Genomic DNA, 20,377 nt, shown 5'->3' with positions numbered 1-20,377 from the left:
TATACTGCCAAATAAAAGCGTAAATCTACATAACCTGCGATCTTGCGATCTATGAATGATTTTTTTTTAATATTATTTATTTCTGTTAATTTCAGCTGCATATTATTCGCATTAGTATCGACACAAGTGGTTTCGTCGATTGATTATTCGACAAATAATACTATTCAGAGTGACATAGATCGAACGTTACATTCCGAAGGTGACGAAAATTTTCGCGAAGAAACCATTCCAAACCCTTATTTGTCAGACAAAGCTTCAGACAAAAAAGAAGAAACGCTTATTTCTGATGTGATTGGATCACAAGAGTTTATATTTACCGAAGTGCTATCTCAAAATTCGGCGGTGGTCAATGGGGGGTGAGTAATATTGATTTCTTTTTTTTTCTTAACTTAAATAACTCGTTATGTAGATCAAAATAATCTTAAGTATTCTGTCGTCCTTCTTCCATTTCTTTATGATATTCATATACTTGAAGTTCGAATTTTGTCTTCTTTTAATTTAAAATCTTTCGCTGCTGTTAGTTGTCTCATAAGCTGAAAATAAAAAAGTTCTCCAGCTGACTGATATACATTATTTTCCACCTTATTATTTACCATCGATACGTTGTTTGTTCAGCACTTATTGAAATGGTAAAGTTAATGTATTTCATGTTCGATGCGAATATTTAAAAAAAAGTGCAAAATGGGTGTATTGCATGTCTTCACAAAGGACACGAAAATTTCGTCTTAAGACACTGAGCTATAATGAAATATTATGGTATAAAACGGTGTACAATTAAATTGTTTTGAGGCAAAAAGTTGGCATTAAGAGTACAAGGGTATTAAATTATTGTTTTTTTTTTATGATAGAACGTGATTTAATAGCAAAAATTTGACGAACAAGTGCTTAGTAAATTCCAATGTGTATTTTATTTTGATTAAGAGTATTGTAAATCTTAGTATTTTTACTCACGTGCCTAAGTAATAATATCGATCAATGTTTTGAGTACGTCCAAATGTTTGCAAACAGGCTGGATTTCCTCCCTAGGGAGTTATCTAGATCTAAATTTGTTGCAACCGAGAGGGAAAACGTTTTTGAAGAGTGAATATGGAAGCCTGAGCATTTACAAGGCTTATGACCTGTCATTGGCTGGTTTAAGTGCCCACTTTACACACTGTGTAACGTTTACCATTCTGCCCATGTTTAAACATCCAAATTTTCGCAACTCTTCCCTCTGTTGATTTAAAAAAAAATAAAAGAGCTGAAACCTGCTAAGCCCTGTTAATGCCTAGACTTCCATATTCCTTTATCAAAAATATTTTCCCTCTCTGTTGCAACAAATTTAGAATAATATTGAAGCCCATTATCAATCAAATTACAAGAAATCTCTCAAATATCACAAAAAATGGGTTCCATAAAATACAAAGTTAGGTAAAAAGTTAGTACTATTTTTCCATTTTAATTCATATCTTAATTGTATTTCTCGAACTTTCGTATTCTTATATTTCTGGCTAAATATTGTGCGCATAAAAATATTTTGATGTCAACATTGACATATTAATACATAGACATGCCCTGAGCTCTCACCCCAGCCGGTTTTAACGTGAGCTTGATATTTAATTTGAGACCCAATTTCCCGATTGTGCGTGAAAGCGTGTTAAAACTGTTCGGATAAAAAGAAAATAGATGGTGTAAGTTTTCAATGATAAGTAGGAACCTCGGTACTTGTTTATGATCGAATTCCAAATCTAAAAATAATTTATATTCAAATATTGAATTTAAGTAGATACCGAAGTACTAGTTTATGTTTGAATTCCAAAACATAAAATAATTTATTTTCAAATATTTATTTTTGCAAATGTCAAACTCTGCTCTTCTTCCAAAAAGGGTGCACTTTACATAGGAATGCGATTTTCAAAAATGTATTGAACGTCAGTTAATATTATTTTAGTCCTTTCAAAAATCCAGTAAAAATAATTAAATGGGTGGAAAGCAGAAAACGAGGAAGACCGAGAAAGACATGGCACGATCAAGTCCATCAAATACTTTAAGATGGACATGTCAAAAGTAGGAATAATCGGCGTGCGTGCATGAGAAGATGTATGAATGTAGAGGAAGCGAGGTCTGTATGCCAAGATATAGTGTTATGGCGTTCTATCCTTTCTGCCTACCCCTACGGGGAAACGGCGTGATGGTTTGTTTGAAATTATAAGGGAATAATCTGATTGGGATCCATAAAAAACAAATCTTGTTTGTAAACATTTGAAAAACACCATTTTTTATTTTATGCATTCTCGTCGAATGCAACCCTTGTGATGGATAAAAAAAACATTTACGGTTCTAACTTTTGTTCCTTAATAAGTTGAAAATTTTAATAACTATAAACACGCTCGTGGGAAAGATCTACATTTCCCTCAAAACAGCACGAAAATCGGTCTAGTAGTTATTCAGTCCATCGAGGACACTCATACGAAAATTGCCTTTTAAATATATGGATGTATAATTTATTAGGGGTCATTTTATGGCTGTGTTCCATTACAATAGGATCAGCCTATCAGCCATTCTGTTGTGTAATTTTGATTATATTTTTTATCATACCTTTAAAAAAAAAACGTTTATCCTTCTTCGTAGTCTCGATCCTGAGGATAAGTTGGCGGCAAACTCCTGCATCTCGTCCTCCACTGCTCTCTATTCTCTGCAAATTAATTAGTTTAGAAACCCATATTAACTTATATCTCGAAAAACATTTTTTAAGCCAATCGAGAGCCAATCGCTTATGAACGCCCTAATAAATTAGCATGAATAATAATAATAAAAATAGTAATAATCGATCTTTATCAACCGTAATATATACAATGTGATAGAAACGTGTAAACAAAAAAAACATGGTATATTCGGTTAAATGGTGTACTTATTGCATCTAGCAATTTCTTACAGTCTAACCAAAAAAAAATACAGTTATAAAAAAAAGTAAAAAATAAACGATTTAAGAAAATAAAATAATTAAGTCAGTAAATAAAAAGCTAAGAAAATACGAACAGTAAAAACATTATATTAGGTATGGTGCCTATTGCTTACGTTATTTACATTTAAAACATTTAAAATTATTTCATTGCATCCTCCAAATATTAATTTATACTATAGACACATTTATTTATTAGAAATACTTTTTGACAGGCGCCGTGGCGCAGTTGGTTCGAGGGCTAACTGTGAAACTGGCGTCGCGGGTTCGATTCCCGCCAGTTGCAAGAAAAAAATCCAAGAAAGATCTTTTTCTTAATTGGTCTGGGTGTTATGGTGTATTTTTAATTACCTCCTTCCGTATCCCACCTGCTGACATGCCTCAAAATAGAAGCTTAGCGGGTTATTCCTTTAAAAAAAAAACAGTCATGAAGTTTTTTTAATACACTTTATTTTTAAAAAAACATTGGGAAGCTTATTATATGGGTATATAATTAATACATTAAATAAATAAATAAAGATAAATAATATATTGATTGAACTAAACCTAAACAATCTTAGAAGCTATTTAAAAGTACAGTAATTATTAGACATGCCTAATAATTATATAAATTAGTTTGCAGTGTTATTAAATTTACAAATATTTTGGCACTTGTTGTGATAGATATTTTGATGTCAAATTATTTTCAGGGGGAAAATTAATATGAATTATTTCATCTTAGGAGTTGTTTGTTACAATTAATCACACATGTTTGTGTTATGTCTTGAGGTTGGGTTTCATATTCTGTGGAACTACAGATTATTTCTCTCTACATTACGCATTGCCAACTTTATTTGGTATCTATCTATATGTAAAGAAAATAACACTAAATATTGATGGTAAATTCACTTAAATTACGTTCTATAATCCACTATATTTTTATTACCGCTAATGTTTTTCTACGATATGAACGGAACATTCATTAAGTTTAGTTGCAATGATTTGATAGTAAACATGATTTTTTTTTAAATCTATTTAATTACTGTAACGTTTTTCTGCCTCGTGGTGTAGTGAGTGGTTTCTCGTGTTTCACTACGATGCGTGAAGTCCGGGGTTCGACTTCGGGCATGGTTGACGTAAAATATTTATCTGAAAAGTAGTTTTTTAAATATAATAAGTATTTCATAGATATTGAAAAATGTGAAACTGATTCATGTTAAAAATGACCAAAAGACGTTACAACTGGTGTACTGTGTTATGCAAACCTTTGCATCATTGAGAGCAAATAAAAGAACTGTGAAGATTTTATCTTTTATTTTTATAATGTTATTAAATTTAAGTCAGGAATACTTCATTTTCTCGTGTAGGTAAATCCAGTTAGTTTTTTTTAATATTTTATTCGAAATTAATTTATAAACTCTTACGGAGTAATGCATTTATTAAACAAAATATTTTTGCATTTTTAATTCATACAATTTATTATTGATGATAATATTTTTAACATCTTTTGAAAAGGTTGTCTTAGTCTTTTGTTTAGTTTTGTCTAGTAGTTTATTGTATAATTTCAGTCCCTGGTTTACAAGTCTCGATTGTCCTTGTTTCGTTTTAATATGTTGTTTGTGATACTGTTCTGATATTCTTGAATTGTGACAATGTTTATTACAATTTTTTTTTTAAGTTTTAGTTTTTTTATCTACAATTACATGAGTGGCTAATTTATGAATAAATTTTAAAGATTCTTATTAAGAAGGTTAAGTTAGATTGAATCGTTTAGTTTTTTTAAAAGAGTTCTTTAGTTGATGTTAGATAAGGGAGGTCGTATAGTAATTTTAATATTTTATTTTGCTGTCATTGTAGTCTCTTTTTGTAATTTTTTTCCTTTTCCCCATAATTGTTACGTACAACATATTTTAGATTTTACATAGGCTTCATACATTAGAATTTTTCAGTTTTTGGAACACATTTTTTATTTTAAAAAAATGACTGCTTAATGTAATATTTTGCTTATTAAATAATTAATATTAATTGTCTATGTCAATTGTCTGTCTATTTTTAGTCCTGAGTAAATATATACAATACTATAATCCCTGGACCTTTGGCATAAGACTGATCACCATACCTTCCCGTATCAGATTATCGTGGTACGCTGCATTTGGTTTAATACTTCAATGCCCTATGAACCATCGGGTGCGAATAGGGGATTGATGATGATGGTAATAATATTATGCGTCTAGTTTAATTAATTTACAATATTTTCTCAATATTTTTAGATTCCCAAAATACTTACGCAGTGCCGACGTCAGTTTCAATTCTGCGGTACATTTAGTTAGTGATAAAGAACCCTAACACATTCCATTGCCAAAATTTTAATTTTTGTTGTTTTTAAAAAAATATTATTAAGTTTAGTGCATATTATTAATTACTATTTTTTTATAAGTCCCGCGTAAAAGCTACGAAGTTTAATAAAATAAATCTCATTTTTAAGGAACTATTGGAATCGAACTGGATAAGTACTATGTTTTCAAGTACCGTTTATCAGCATCGAAGAAACTCAATGAAATTGAATGTAAGAAATAATAATTCTAAGAAATTTTTACGCCCATTAATATGCTATCGTTTTCATTATCAGTATTATTTTTGTCAATGTTGTTTTTAACAAATTATTTTGTGTAAGTTTTTATCTACAAGTAAATACATGAATTTATTTATCTTTATCGCAATATTATTATTATTTCAATTTCATAATCATTATTCCTTTATTATCGACACTTCATACTGGTGCACTCGATATTTTTTTTCATTAATGAATGCAAGATGATCGTCTTACGCTACAGCTGGTGACAATCTGAGAACTCTTATTAATTGTAAAATAACATGTTATGAATCAATTGAGTAAAAAAAAACACGTTTAATATCAACCTCGTCGGGAATCAAATTTTTTTAATATCAACCTCGTCGGGAAACATTTTTTCTGTTGCAAAATTACTACTTTAAGATTATTTTTAGAAATCGAATAAGTAGTTATCGTAATAAATTGATTGAAAAAGTTTCCTAAATGTTATTAAATGTATATAACCACTTACCGACTTTTCTACGTTTACCGGTTTCGAGACGCACCCGTCTCTTCGTCAGGACACCAATTAAACCAACGTGCAAAACCCACTATATACCTTCGCTATGGTTGTTACACAAAAATATAAAACCAACACGACATGCATTTTAACAAGCATATGCACTGATTAGGTTATGAAAATATTTTATGTTGTCGGAGAAATAGTTGAAAAAAGAGGGAGAAGATGAAGGGTGCGGCATGAGTTTAATACGTATAGGATGACCATCACAATGGAACATCGTGTAATGGGCTATATTGAAAGGTTGTTTGATTATTGATCAAAGTAGCATTATTTTTTAAAGCTTTCCTAATGTGAAATGTCGCCATATTATTTACTTTTAACTCTTTATTATTTGTATGTAAGATTTTATCTCCTGTATCTTTATTTAAGTCATGATTAAAATTTATTAGGTGATTGGCGAATTTGGAGAAATTGTTATTGTGAAGACACCTCATATGTTACAAGTTTGTTGCAACAGAGGGAAAACATTTTTGAGAAGGGAATCATTTATTTATTTATTTATCATTTATTTATTCATATATATGTACATTACAAAATAAAATATCTTAATTCATACATATATAAATAATTAGGTAAAATTAGGTATATGTAAAAAAAACACATTAGTATACATAATATCCAAAGAATAATATGTTAAAAAAGTAAGAGAATCTTGTAACGAAAAACTCCCTCAGAGACGTGAAAAATGTCAATGTCCAAAGTGATATTGTTCAACATAGAGATAGCCCTTCCAACAGGCATAACCATTGGCAGGTTGGTCCTGTATATTGGAATGTGAAACAGTCTATGTTGACGCTGTCTAAGGTAATTATCAGGAACATAAAAGCTAATGCTCCGCATAATTTCAGGGTTGTCAATAATACCGCGCAACAATCGAAAGAAGTGCGTTGTTAAATACACATTCCTTCTAGTCTTCAAACTGCTGTAACCAAGCATACCCTGGAGAAACTCAGTGGGATAAAGCCATGGATAATATCCGCACTCCCTCATGTAGAGAAACCGAAGAAATTTCTTCTGAACCCTCTCCACCATAAGAGAGTACTTCAACTCACACGGTCCCCAAATCATCGAGCCACTCTCGAGTCTACTTCGCACCAACGAGTTATAAAGAATTCTCAGTACTCGTGTACTACCAAAAACCCTAGCAGTACGCAAGACGAATCCTAACATCTTCAATGAACTACTACAAACTGTTTCGATCTGATCATGAAATGTCAGGGAACTCACAAAAGTGATGCCTAGATCTTTAACCTTCGCAATCCGCAAAAGATTCTGGTCATTCATTCTATAGCGGAAGAATAGCGTTTTGTGGGCCCTGGTGAAAGACATAACTGAGCATTTTGAAATATTGAACAATAATTTATTTCGTCTTCCCCATTCAGATACGTTTACGGAATATGGAAGCCTAGGCATTTACAGGGCTTATGACCTGTCGTTGGCTGGTTTAAGTGGCCACTTTACACACTGTGTAACATTCATCATTTTGCCTATGTTTAAACAGGCACATTTTCTCAACTCTGAAATCTGTTGACTTTTGTGAAGTAAAAGAGCTGAAACATTTGAATGTAACTGCGTAATTGTGTCATTTGTATAAAAAGCAGGTTTGATACTATTTGGTAAAAATTTGGATACATTTGTGAAATAGTTTTCTTCCGGCATTTACAATGTCTAAAATAAAATATGTAAACGACATTTTGTTTTTTTTGTTTTTGATTTTTTTTGTTTGCTGAATCGATACTTCACAGTCAAATAGTTCAATTGACTTTTTATGATAATTGTATAACTAAATGTCATAATGTAGATACAAACAAAATAATAGTCAATATGAAACAGTGTACCGTCACAACATTTAACCTTATTCTTCTAAAAATATTGTTCGCCCTAATAAACCTTATAAGTAGGCTCATATAACACTGTATTTACTCCATCAGTTACATAATGCTTTTTAATGAGTAAGTGTAAAAATACTATTTTATTTTAGTGGTAGTTTTGTAACGTGTGAATTATTTTATGTGATAAGATATTTCAAAAGATTTTCGTCTGTCGAGAAATGTTGCCAAAACTTCCGACATCGCCTCCCGTCAAACTAGCACGCCCTGTTAATTTTCCGCTATTACTCCTGTCATACTCGAAAATTCTAACGCCTTTGACAACATTATTTTTATGTTGGTAAATTTCGGAAAAAAAAGTGACAGGTAATGAGATAAAATAAATTATGTGTCTAATATCAATTAAACGGATATTTTTAATGTAATATACTAGATACTAGATGCATTAAAAAATTTCAACAGGGATGGAGAATACTTTAAATAAGGGAATAATGAAGTCTAAGAGTTTACAGGGCTTATGATCTGTCATTGGCTAGTTTAAGTGGCCACTTTACAAACGGTGTAACATTCATCATTTTGCCTATGTTTGAACATCCATATTTCTTCAATTCCTTTGTTAATTTTAATGACTCCCGAGGGGGTGAAATCCAGTTTTTTGTCTACAAACATTTGGACAAACTCAAATATTGTAATAAAACCAACTGGTCCAAGAAGAAGTTTAAAAATTGGAAAATGGTTTTCAGGCGTTGCAATAATTCAGTCAGATGAATCTCTTCGCAACAATAACAGTTTCAGCTCTTTAACTTCACTAAAATTAACAAATGGAGGAGTTGAAGAAATATGGATGTTCAAACGTAGGCAAAATAGTAAATGTTTCACAGTGTGTAAAGTGGCCGCTTAAACCAACCAATGACAGGTCATAAGGCCTGTAAATGTCTAGACTTTCATATTCCCTTGTTTAAGGTATTCTCCATCCCTGTTGTAATTTGTTATTCTTAATGACTCCCGAGGGGGTGAAATCCAGTATTTTGTCTACAAACGATTGGACAAACTCAAATATTGTAATTAAATATACATATTTTATTTATGTATAATCTCAAGCTTTTGTGATGTCATTTGCATAAGTATCTTGTTTTTGTACCTAATTGAAAATAAATATAACTTTATTTTGATATCAAAGTAAATTACAAAATACACGAGTTATGCGTGTTTTGCCGGGGCGTGCGGTGAGGTTTTCCAATTAGAGAAGCAGTCACCCGGTACAAGGTACAAGTTGCATAGGTTAAATATGTGCCTACTTCTAACACGGTAGCTCGAATAAGGTACTTTGAAACGAACTAAACAGCTATTTCAGCTTAAAGAAATATATTTCATAGTTTAATATCATAATACCATCGTGCTAACCGATTTAATTGATTTATTTAAAATACAAACATATGTACAAGTTAAAAGATCATAAATAAAAACTATAAAAAATGTTTATATAAAAATAGTAGGGTCTGTCATCCAGTAACATGTCGCACCTTTATTCAAAAAAATAAATAACTCAAAATTTCAATTTTGTGGAAAAAAGGATTTAAAGTTTAGCAATGTTCACATAGACGACCTTAATTATCATAAAAAAATAAATAAACCTATTAGGCCAATTCCAAAAGCAGGGATAGGTAGTGTAATTATTGAACTATTAGAATACTGTAGAAAATTACACATCTTTTAATAGCGAGGCATTTAAAAAAACATTTTTAAAAAAAGTTCCTAGATATTTCACTTTTCAGTAAAATAAGTGATCAAATTATTTAGATACAGATTGAGTAATTGTAAATATTGCAGTTTTATATTAAAATTGTCTTGTAAACAGGTAAAACATTTAGATTCTTTGCAGTATTAACCGAAGAAGCATAAACTATCCGAGAAATATTTCGTATTGTTTCTATGTTAATTTAAAGTAACTAATAATAACATTGTGTTTTTTTTATTTATAAAAGACGCGTTTCTTTATCTTATAAGAATATATTTAAGATAATATTATTGAGAAATAAGTCTGAAAAATGCACTTTTTTAATAGAATAAAGCATATAAAATAATTACCTGGTAGTAAAACACCGATTTATTTCGCTTTTTTGACGCTCTCCAGAGATCTTACCTCGAACAAAGCTGGCGCATTACCGAATCCGATCACTTTACCGGTATCACTTTGTTCACGCGCGTAAGTCAAAAAGAGAGCGACGGTTTTTTTCTCAGTCATTTTTGTCGTATTGAGTTGACTGTTGAAGTGATTGTATTCTCCTTTAAGTTTATGATAAAATCTCGAAATATGTAAATTTTGAGTTATTTCGTTTTTTGAATAAAGGTGCGACGTATTCACTTCATTATACTAAAATAAAATAAAGCGACGACGGTTTAAACTACTAAAAAAATATGGACAAAACAGGGAGATAGTGGAAAGGAAAAAAAGGCAATTAATGACGAGTGGTGGAGGATGAATGGAGGAAAGTAGGAGTGGAAAATTTGTTAAGTACAGTAGACGCTCTCTTATCCGGCCTTGACGGGACCGACCCAGGGCCGGTAACGAAAAAGACGGTTAAAGTGAAGGTAATGAAAAACACATTAAAAAAAACACTTTCGCAAGGAAGAAAAAAAATGCATTTTTTTCAAAACACCAAGAAAACAGAACTTTTATTCTGTATTAGAAACTCATGCATTAAACATTAACATTGCCCAAACTGTAAAAATTATGTACAGGAAAAAGCCACACATCGCTCCAAGAGGCATTCCTAGAAGGGGGCGATTAAAGCGGCGCCGGTTAAGAGAGCGTCTACTGTACCAAACTTGTTATAAAACTGTCGCAATATACGAAAAATAAATATGGATTTGTTTGTTAGAATTGCTTCCACAGAGCTTCTAAAGATCTCAACTTGCGCACGCGCGTACTTGTGAATTCAGTACTGGGCGACCGCCTCATGAATCAACAGACTTACGCAGTTCCTTCTTTCAGAATTAGACGGAGCGCAGTGAATTTTACTTCAGTCCGCGCATAACTGCGCAAGTGAAAGGTTGTGTGTGGGCTTGTCGCAATTTTTCAGAAGTCTTTAATGAATAGACACCGAATCATCTCATTTTGTACGATTAACAACAAACTAATTAAAAACAAATTGTTATAGTTACTCAAAATATTATTGAACTTATAGCTGATTTTATTATATTTTTTTAAAAAGGTAAAAATTGTTTAGTAGTCAAATTTATGGTGTCCGTGACCGTGATCCGTGAGTCCGCGATACTATCACTAGACGACTAGACCCCAACCCGGTTCATTATTATTAATATTATTATTATCTTTCCTTCTTCCCCATTGTTAATCTTTTCCTATCTTAATCTTTTTCCTCCCGATTGCATAATAAAGTGCGTAAAGCGAGCTCTGCAGTTCGACTCCAGGCAGTAAATATAATATGTTTTTACTGGATCGCAAAACTGTGTCAGCGGAGGCCAAAATGACTTAATGAGTAAATTTCTTTCACTCATTATACAGTGAACATTTTATTGTTCCGAATAATTTCCAATTAGAATCGGTAAAGTGAGCGTATCACCACTTAGTTTTGCCAATCGATAAGGCCTGGGAAAGTGTTGAAAGTGTTACAAACTCGTTACGACGCATTACCTCTCGGGCATATTGTTGACTTTAGCGTCGATGTGTTGGATATGGAACGAATTATTTATTATTATTTATCTATAAATATATTTTAATTAAGAGGAAGGTCACAAGATAATGAAAAGTTGACCGACTGACTGGTTTATCTTTACATAATTCCGGACTCGCCTTTTATTGGATAAAAAAACATTTTACGCGTTTGTACTCGTAGTATTCATTTCGCGCCGAAATAAAAAAAGTTGTATGTAACCATATATTATTATATATTATGTACAATAGGACTCAGATCAAAATTCTCTTTCATTCTGTGTCTATTGACCTCGTAAATCAAACCAATAAACTAATTTCTGCGGCCTGGGTCTAAAAGGGCCAATTTCGTAAATCACATTACTAGAGAGTGTATTTACAGCTATTTTGTGACGTTATAATAAACTGTTTGAGGTGTTTGAAACTATTTTCAATAAAAAAACATTTTTTTTCAATATGTGTATTTTTTAATTGACATCAATCCTCTACAAAATGTTGGAATGAAAAAAATTAAATCCGATATTAACCCTTTTTTAGACCCAAGACTCGCGTTTATTTACTTTTGTTTATCTATATTTTAATTTTTATTACATTCGTTATTCTTGAGACCATGACCACAATAACAAATAATTATTCTAGAAAGTTATTCACATCATAATGTTAATACTTTAAAGATAAATCTGTATCTGTGATTTCATGCTTTTCTAATGTAAATACATATTAAAAATCAGCATTCAATATTGATCTATAAATCTGAATGACAACGCACTTTTGATACTCAGTTTATTTTATCTTCTATATTATGACAACACTTTATTTATAGGTTAATATTAAGATGAAAAAGTGGTCCATACGAGAATAAAGTGGTTCAATTAAATCCACCAAACGGTATTAATTTGTTTTTCATACAAGTAGTGGCGTGGCATACACATACACCAAATACATATGACTTCTGCGTGTTTATGAACACGTTTAACATTTTTGCGTGTGATACATGAATAAATTATTGTATTCTTTCAAATCGATGTGTATTTTATTTATAAAAGTGGCTTGGTTTCCACATACTTGTATTGTTTTATGTTAATTATTTTGCTGTACAAAAAATATTTTAAATAATTAGTATTACATGTTTAACAGCAAAAAAATATAATTATCAGTCGAAATATTTATTAAACTTACATAAGTATCAATATTATCAATGTTGGAAAATCCGCATGAAATATAATATTGATAAACACTTCGTATTTTACGCCATTCGCGTTACGAATTTTGATAAGGGCACATGTTTCAGGCATTATTTATTATCCATCATTATTTGTATTTTATTTAAAATTTTATTCCACATAGTACTTAAATGCCGAAACAACAAATATTGTAATTGGAATTAGGTACATGTTTACTATACAACAATTATCACGATGTTCTATATCAAAGGCAATATTTTGATGTATTTTTATTGTAATTAAAAAAAAAAAAAATATATATTATATTATAATACTAAACAAAATTTGAGTTTCAATAAAAGTTCTTCTAATATTTTTTTTGTGAGAATATGCCATAAAAATGTTATTAACGTAAGCATTCAAATATATTTGAATTTAAATTATTAGAACATTTTAAGTTTCACAAGTAGTTATTTTTACGTTTGTTTAGCACTCTGGTTTATTGATAACCTCAGAAGTCACTAGTCAAGTGTCATTTTGTTCATCCTTTAAAAAAAATCACTTAAAAAAATATTTGGTTAAGTTAAAAAAATAAAATATTGAACCCATATCGCAAATTTATTTTCTGTTTCATTCACTAACAACACCGAGGTTCAGCTTTATTCCTCAATGTGAGATTGTTCTTGCGCAATTAGTTACATAATACATGAGCAAATATTATGCAGGTACGAACATCATCAGCAATAACAAACTTTGTTATGTACTTTGAGCATCGCAATATTTTTAAATATATTTTTTAATTCTTTTGAAATCTTAATTAAGCACAATAATACCGAAATAGTTTTCTCTGTACCCCCAATCCTCAGAAATTAGAACTAAAAATATTAGTTAAATCAGACTAGTGGTACTGAGTACCCGCTCATTAACTTTTATAATTTGCCTTTAAATCTTACATTGTTTGTGGCTTTTGACATTATTTATTAAATAAATAAAAATAGTATTAAGTGACTTTTGTATTTTATGCTGTTACACTCATCAATTATTTTCATTACAATTTCTGCTTCTAATTTTTCGAGCACGTATCTACATAGGTACCTATGTGTCAGCATTTTTATATAAATCAAATAAATACTTACTTTTCCTGTTTCTATTCTATGTACCATTGTCTAACCATAGTTACCTTTATAATATATATATATTATTTTCTATAAAAATGTAGGAAGCTTAGAAGTATGACATAATATTGCTATAGAATATGTAGCAAGTAAAACTTGCCGCCTACCATATTAACTGCTTTCTTCACCCTAATCCCATAAATCTGCAAGTAAGTCTACTTTCCTTCTGTCTGGTCGCCGTTTCTCTTATAAACATGGAAGAAACCCTTTCATGCTCTTTAGACACTGTTCTGAAAACAATTCAATATTTTCTGCAATACTCATATTATTATTGGTAATTCCTTCCCTCTTTACCCCCTCCTCTCTTCATAGTAAAGTGTAGATATTTTGTCAAATTTTATTTCTTAAAAAATATATATGTTTATCAACATTTTGTTCTATGTACGTACTAATAATTATGTTCATGTACCACTGATTTCCTCAAACTTAACGGTTTGTGTTGGGAGGAAGAAGTTGCGTTAAGGCAATATGTCCACCCTTATGCATATGTATGTATACTGTATATACATATACAGTGTTTAAATAAATAAAATACATATGTATTAAAATTATTATGTAAAATATTAAAAGATAAAAAAAAAATCTCTCAAGTTTATGTACATAATACCGTATTTACTATTTTTTTTAATGTTTAAAATATGTTTATTTCTAGAATATATCTGTACCTTAAGGGATAAACCCCGAGAGTCGCATCGAACGAAATGTTCAGGAAAAAATATGTTGTGATTATGCTATTTCCAAAACATGATAACTTTTGAAACAAATCGGATAATTTCAATCTATAAAGAATTTTCAATGTAAAATAATGACTATTTTGATAGTAAAAGTATACATTAAAATAGCGTATCTGGGACTACTGATGTTTTTGCGTTAAAACAAGGTGGACTTCAGATTTTTATTTCAACATTAAAAAGGTATTTTTATGACGAAAGTGGACTGCCGTGTTTTATTCACGTATTGCTATAATTCTTGCATTTTCAACTTCAAAACGGCAAAAAGTGGACTCCTGTGTTTTATCCTCTAAACTCTAAGGTACAAATTTATCCTGGATTTGTAATATTTATTTGTTGAGATTATGCAGGTGGCCAAATACGTGACGTAAAAAAATGTGGGGAGTAGAACACCCCAAGGGCTGTAAAAAATGGCAAATGTGTTCAATGAATTTTAAACCGTTTCTGAGATACAATTTTTTTATTGTTTTTTTTAGTTGATTTCACCACTATCGCCTGAATTTTTTTAATTGTCTTATTTTTCTCTATTTTCTAACTTTAAAAAAAAAAAAATTCTTTAAACTATTTTTATCTAGTTTTGTTGAGTTTTTTTCTTCTTAATAATATTTTTCAAAGCATCAAAACTATATATGTTAATTATTTTATACGTATACAGTATTATGTCTGTACTCTTTTTATTTGATTATTAATTAAAACTAATGTCTGAGCACCCGACGACAAACTATTAATGAATAGTTTATTGGGACAAAATATATTTTAATACTTTGTTTTCTTTAAAATGTATTAATATTGTAATAATGTGTATATTTTATTGAATAAAGACTCTTTGAAAAAAAAAAAGTGAAATTGAAGATGAATTTAATTTGTAACCAATGATGTGATTTCTCAAGTCTAGTGCACGAGGTACCTAATAGGGAAATTTCACATACTACGAATACCGATAAAAATAAATTAAATAGATTTAGAATACTTAATTGTATTTTTAAAATCAATCTGGATATTGAAAAAAAATACGTTCGTAGAAAAACGCGACGTGTTTTTGGCCTTGGTTGTTGAGACGTCAAGATTCGTGATAATATTCTAAACAAAATTCAACAGCTAGGAATGAATAAACATGTATCGTGACGTATTAGGGGCGCGGCCGAAGGAATGACCGTTTTTGCGGGAATTCAAAATCACAAATTAAAAAATATCTTTTATGCTATTAATAATTAGCAGTATTTTTTTTACTGGACCGTTTTTTTTTATTTATTACTTTTGAAGCGTAAGACTGATCATCTTACCTTCGTGTAACAAAAATGATCAAAATACGTTGCGATTGGTGTACCAATGCAGTGCCTTACGCACCATTAGTTGCGGAAAAGGAATGATGATTATGATTTATTAGTTTACGAATGTAAAAAAAGTGATATTTTCTTATTAGGCCATTATGTATCGATGGTGCAAATTAGTAGGTTCTGTGTTTTTTATTATTATTTGTTAATAGACTATTAAACTAAGTCAAAAAAATATTTTCAATTTTTATATATCGTATCAGCGTATGATTTTTTTAGTTTTGTATTTCTTAGATAACTCCGCATGTGACGTCAGAGTTTCTCTTTCGCTTATTATCAGTCAGTTCTGTCTATTGGTCAATTTACAGTAAACAAATCGGATATCTTCCACAGCTCTTTTATCGTTGGTTGATTCATATGAACCGGTGACGTCGTTTAAAGTAGTTCGTTTTTTTTTCAATCTTTTTTTTTCCGCACATTTTCAAGAAACTGACGTTCAATTTATTGCTCTATTTTTTACAGCGCGCAAGATAACATTTTTGTTTCCAATTCCCCGTAGGGCTGATGTTCCTCATTGTAATATCACATTATACAAACATAATATTATGTATAATGTAAGAGTCGCTTTTAAAGGGTTTATTGTTATAGTAAATGTTAGTGAAATATACTGCCATAACTTAAAACTTTCCCCTGAGAAGTGTCGTTTGGTCACAGAATGCCCTAGAGGCCGTCATAAGTCATAAGTCATAATACTCATTACGGAAAATATGACAGGTTGGTTTTTTTTAATAACTAAGCTGGTTTTATATCGGAAAATAAAGATAAATAAAATTTGTCTTTATCGTGTTTTCATTTCAATTTACCTGCATGTGTGAAAATCTCTTCGTACAAATAATAATTCCTTTTAATTTTTTTTTCTATACAATTATAATACGTATATTTAGTATACCTAAACTTACACTGGTATTTTTATGCAGGTAATGTAATCTTACCCCTTTAAAACGATGCATTATTATTTTCTCCATACTTTTTTATTCCACTGATAAAGACCATAATTACATTATCCAACTTCATCATACTCACCCCAAAATTGTTCACAGAGATTCAAATATAAAAAAATTAAAAAACAGAGTATACAATGTTTAATATTTACGGCTGGTTTATTTCTATTGATTAAGTCTTATATAATGAACGTAATGTATTTTACTCTGATCCAGATTATCACGAAGGCCTTTCGTGGCAATGAAACAAAAACTACCCGCTCTTGACTCTCTGATACCAAATTTCATTTTGCGAATAATGTCATTCACCTAACGTTCTACCTTTATAATACTCTCCTTGGTACGTTCCTTGCTTCTATACAAAACACTAGACAGTTGATTAATGGCTTTTCTTTGAATTCTAACTATAGCAAAATGCTTTTCGAGAGTTTCGCGGTCACCGGACAAATACTTTCGTTCAAAAATCGAATCATACTCAAAATACGAGTGGCTAATTAACATTATCAATTTTCCTATAGGGTAATAATGTTTTTCTGTTTAATAAATTAAATTTCTTTGCTCCATGTATTATTATTGCGTTTCTTAAAATTATTTTTATTATTAACTTTTTAAAATCATTCTTATGTTGTTGAAATTCCATTTTTCGATGCGTTTTGAAGCTGCAAGACTTTTTGTGATGTTAGCTGTTAGCTATCATATTGTCTAAATGTTATCAAATATCTAAATTTAGTAAATGGGGTCTAGAATTTCAACCGTCCATGCGCTCAGTAGCTGCAAGACTTGTTGTTATCTAAATTCTTATTTTATAAATTTGCTTTTTATTTCGTTTTTAAAATATCACTTAAACTCTAAACTTCATTGTCAAATAAAAAATTTGAAAATAAAAATGTAAATAGGGGCTAGATTTCTTATTGTCCGTGCGCTCTGTAGCTGCAAGACGTTCTGTTATCTAGCTCATATTTATCATAATTGTAATATATCATAATTGGAGACGAGGAACTAGAATCCCAACCGTCTATGCGCTCTGTAGCAGCAAGACGTGTTGGGATATTTATTTATTGTACAGCGCCCTTGAGGTGATTTTCACAAAAATGGCGCTATATAAATTATCCAAACATTATTATTATTATTATTCAATTGATTTTTTACCGGACACGAAGCTATGAGAAGTTACCCATATAGGTTTAAATTAAGGAATGATGACTATTATTGTCCATGCGATGATATTTCTTCACAAAGTATCGAACATCTGTTATCTTAGTGCCCATTTTTCATTGTTTTTTTTTAAAATCTATTGATTTCAAGGATTTCCGATTTAACCAATTTATGGCCTTTAAAAGCAATATGAATTGTTTTTACAATATTTTTCAATCAAATGAATCTTTATGCTCTATTACAGGTTGGCAAAATTTGAATTTTCTTTATTTCTGGGCGTAATACTTTGTCCCTGGTAAATAATTATTTGCTTAATTGGGTTTCCTAGGACAGCGGTGCCCGTATCTAACGGCCGTAGTGAACGATGATGCGGTGGACAGCCGTCGTAACGGTGGCTAGAGAGTGGTTTCCTAGGAAAACCACTAGTCACCGTTACGACGTCTGTCTATCGCATCAACGTTTACTACGGCCGTTAAGATACGGGCACCGCTGTCCTAGGGAACCCTAGCTTTAGTTTTCAGCCTCAGTATTCATATTCAGTCATCAGTGATCAGTTAGGTTTAGGCGGACGCATTGGTAATGCGCGGCGCGTGATGAGACAGCCGCGTCATGTCTCATGCTCTTGCAATATTCAATTTAACAAAACTGTCTTCTCGGTGTGAAACTCATTACCACTTGTAGTGTACGCGCCCCACAAGACTTGCGAGTGTTTCTACGATAGTTTATGGACAACTGTTACCATTCAATCAATTGATCATTATCTTGCGTGCAGATGCCAAACTTGAACTAACTTTAAATGATTATTGACTATCACGGCCGTTTGTTTATTATTCAGTAATGTATTTTGCGTCTTAACCATTGATTTGTGATGATTTCGTTGATGATTTGTACGAAATATTTATTTAAAAGGGTGTTTTCACACTAGAATATTTCATAGTCCCTGGACTGGTACCTGAAGCGTAAGACTGATCACCTTACCTTCATGTAACAAAATTGACCGGGTTATTCTGCGATTGGAGTACCAATTCAGTGGCCTATGCACGATTAGGTGCGGAAAGGGAATGATTATGATGATTTTTTTTCCCATTATAAACAAAGATTAATAATTAAAAAAAATGTGACCTAACTGGGGTACCCGTGCTAAGGACACTTAACAATATACTTTAAAAAATATTTTTAAGTGTGAGAATAAACAAAGAAGACTTAACATAAAGAGATAATTAACAAAATGTTCAGACGGTTTTAAACACTACGTATTTAAGTTTATATTTAATTTAGTACACCTATTTTATTTATATTATAAATCGTACAATAAAAGAAAAAAAACATAACAAAAACTATACATTTGTGGAGCAGTTGATTCAATATTTGTTAAGGTGAAGGAGACAATCCATTTTACTTCTACCCAGCTCCACTATCCATTTTTTATAGCGTTAATAATAATTATATTTGGCCGATTTACATAGCGCTATTTTTGTGAAAAATCACCTCATGGGCTCTTTACAATTGTATACTTAATCTTGCATTCTAACCAAGCTAAAGTGACATATTATATTTTCTGATTTAAAATTGTGAGTATGATAAACCAAAGAAGTGAGATTTTAGTTGGGATCTGAACTGACTGTAACTGTCGATGATTCGTAAGTTTGAAGGCAATTGGTTCAGATCTCCGAATCTAGTGTTTGGGGAGCGCCGGATTTCGACAAGTTTTCCTCTGCCTGAATCAAATGCCGACCTTAGAGTATATTTTCTTTGACACGTATTTTCCCTAATACAATGGTCCTTATCAAACAATTTACCTAATAGTTTGAATTCATTCGTACTTTAGATCTTACATTTGTTCATTTTTTTGTCTTTTTCAGTTTTAATATTATTTTTCGCTACAAATCCTTATTGCGATGCATTTTTTTACAGCAATATCTCACTTCTTAATGTTTTAATATATTTTTTATACGTTTACTAATGGTGGATAATAAATTATCAGGAGATGCCATACATTATTATACTTACTGCTTATATGTACAACTTTGTATTGTACTTAAGCGAATTTGTCTTTTTGTCTCACCGCGTACCGTGTAGACATTATTCAATACTTTGATTATTTGGCACCTGATCGAATATACTATTATTCTTACAATAAATCATGCTGCAGACATAAATAGTACACTTCTCTTGTGTAAATATGTTAAAGTCAATAATATTATTCAATAGAGATAATAATATAATGCAAGTCAATAACATTCATTAAGACAATAAGTAGTACATTTTGTTTAAGGAATTTCCGTAAAAAAATAAAATTAAAATTGATTTACTTAACCAAAA

General features: G+C 30.7%; 1 protein-coding gene across 1 annotated transcript in view; it reads left to right on the top strand.

Moving 5' to 3' along the window:
* LOC148282396 (SUN domain-containing ossification factor) overlaps positions 1–20,377 on the top strand; it is an 89,639-nt gene that overhangs the window by 415 nt on the left and 68,847 nt on the right. The window contains exon 2 of the mRNA XM_088225141.1: positions 96–356. Within this exon, the coding sequence (XP_088081267.1) occupies positions 96–356 (261 nt within the window). The remainder of the gene's footprint in view (positions 1–95; positions 357–20,377) is intronic.

The sequence above is a fragment of the Micrasema longulum genome, unplaced genomic scaffold, assembly GCF_059751315.1.
Source record: "Micrasema longulum isolate JH-2025_06_02 unplaced genomic scaffold, ASM5975131v1 h1tg000333l, whole genome shotgun sequence".
Taxonomy (NCBI): Eukaryota; Metazoa; Arthropoda; class Insecta; order Trichoptera; family Brachycentridae; genus Micrasema; species Micrasema longulum.
This window is presented reverse-complemented; position numbering and strand designations above follow the sequence as displayed.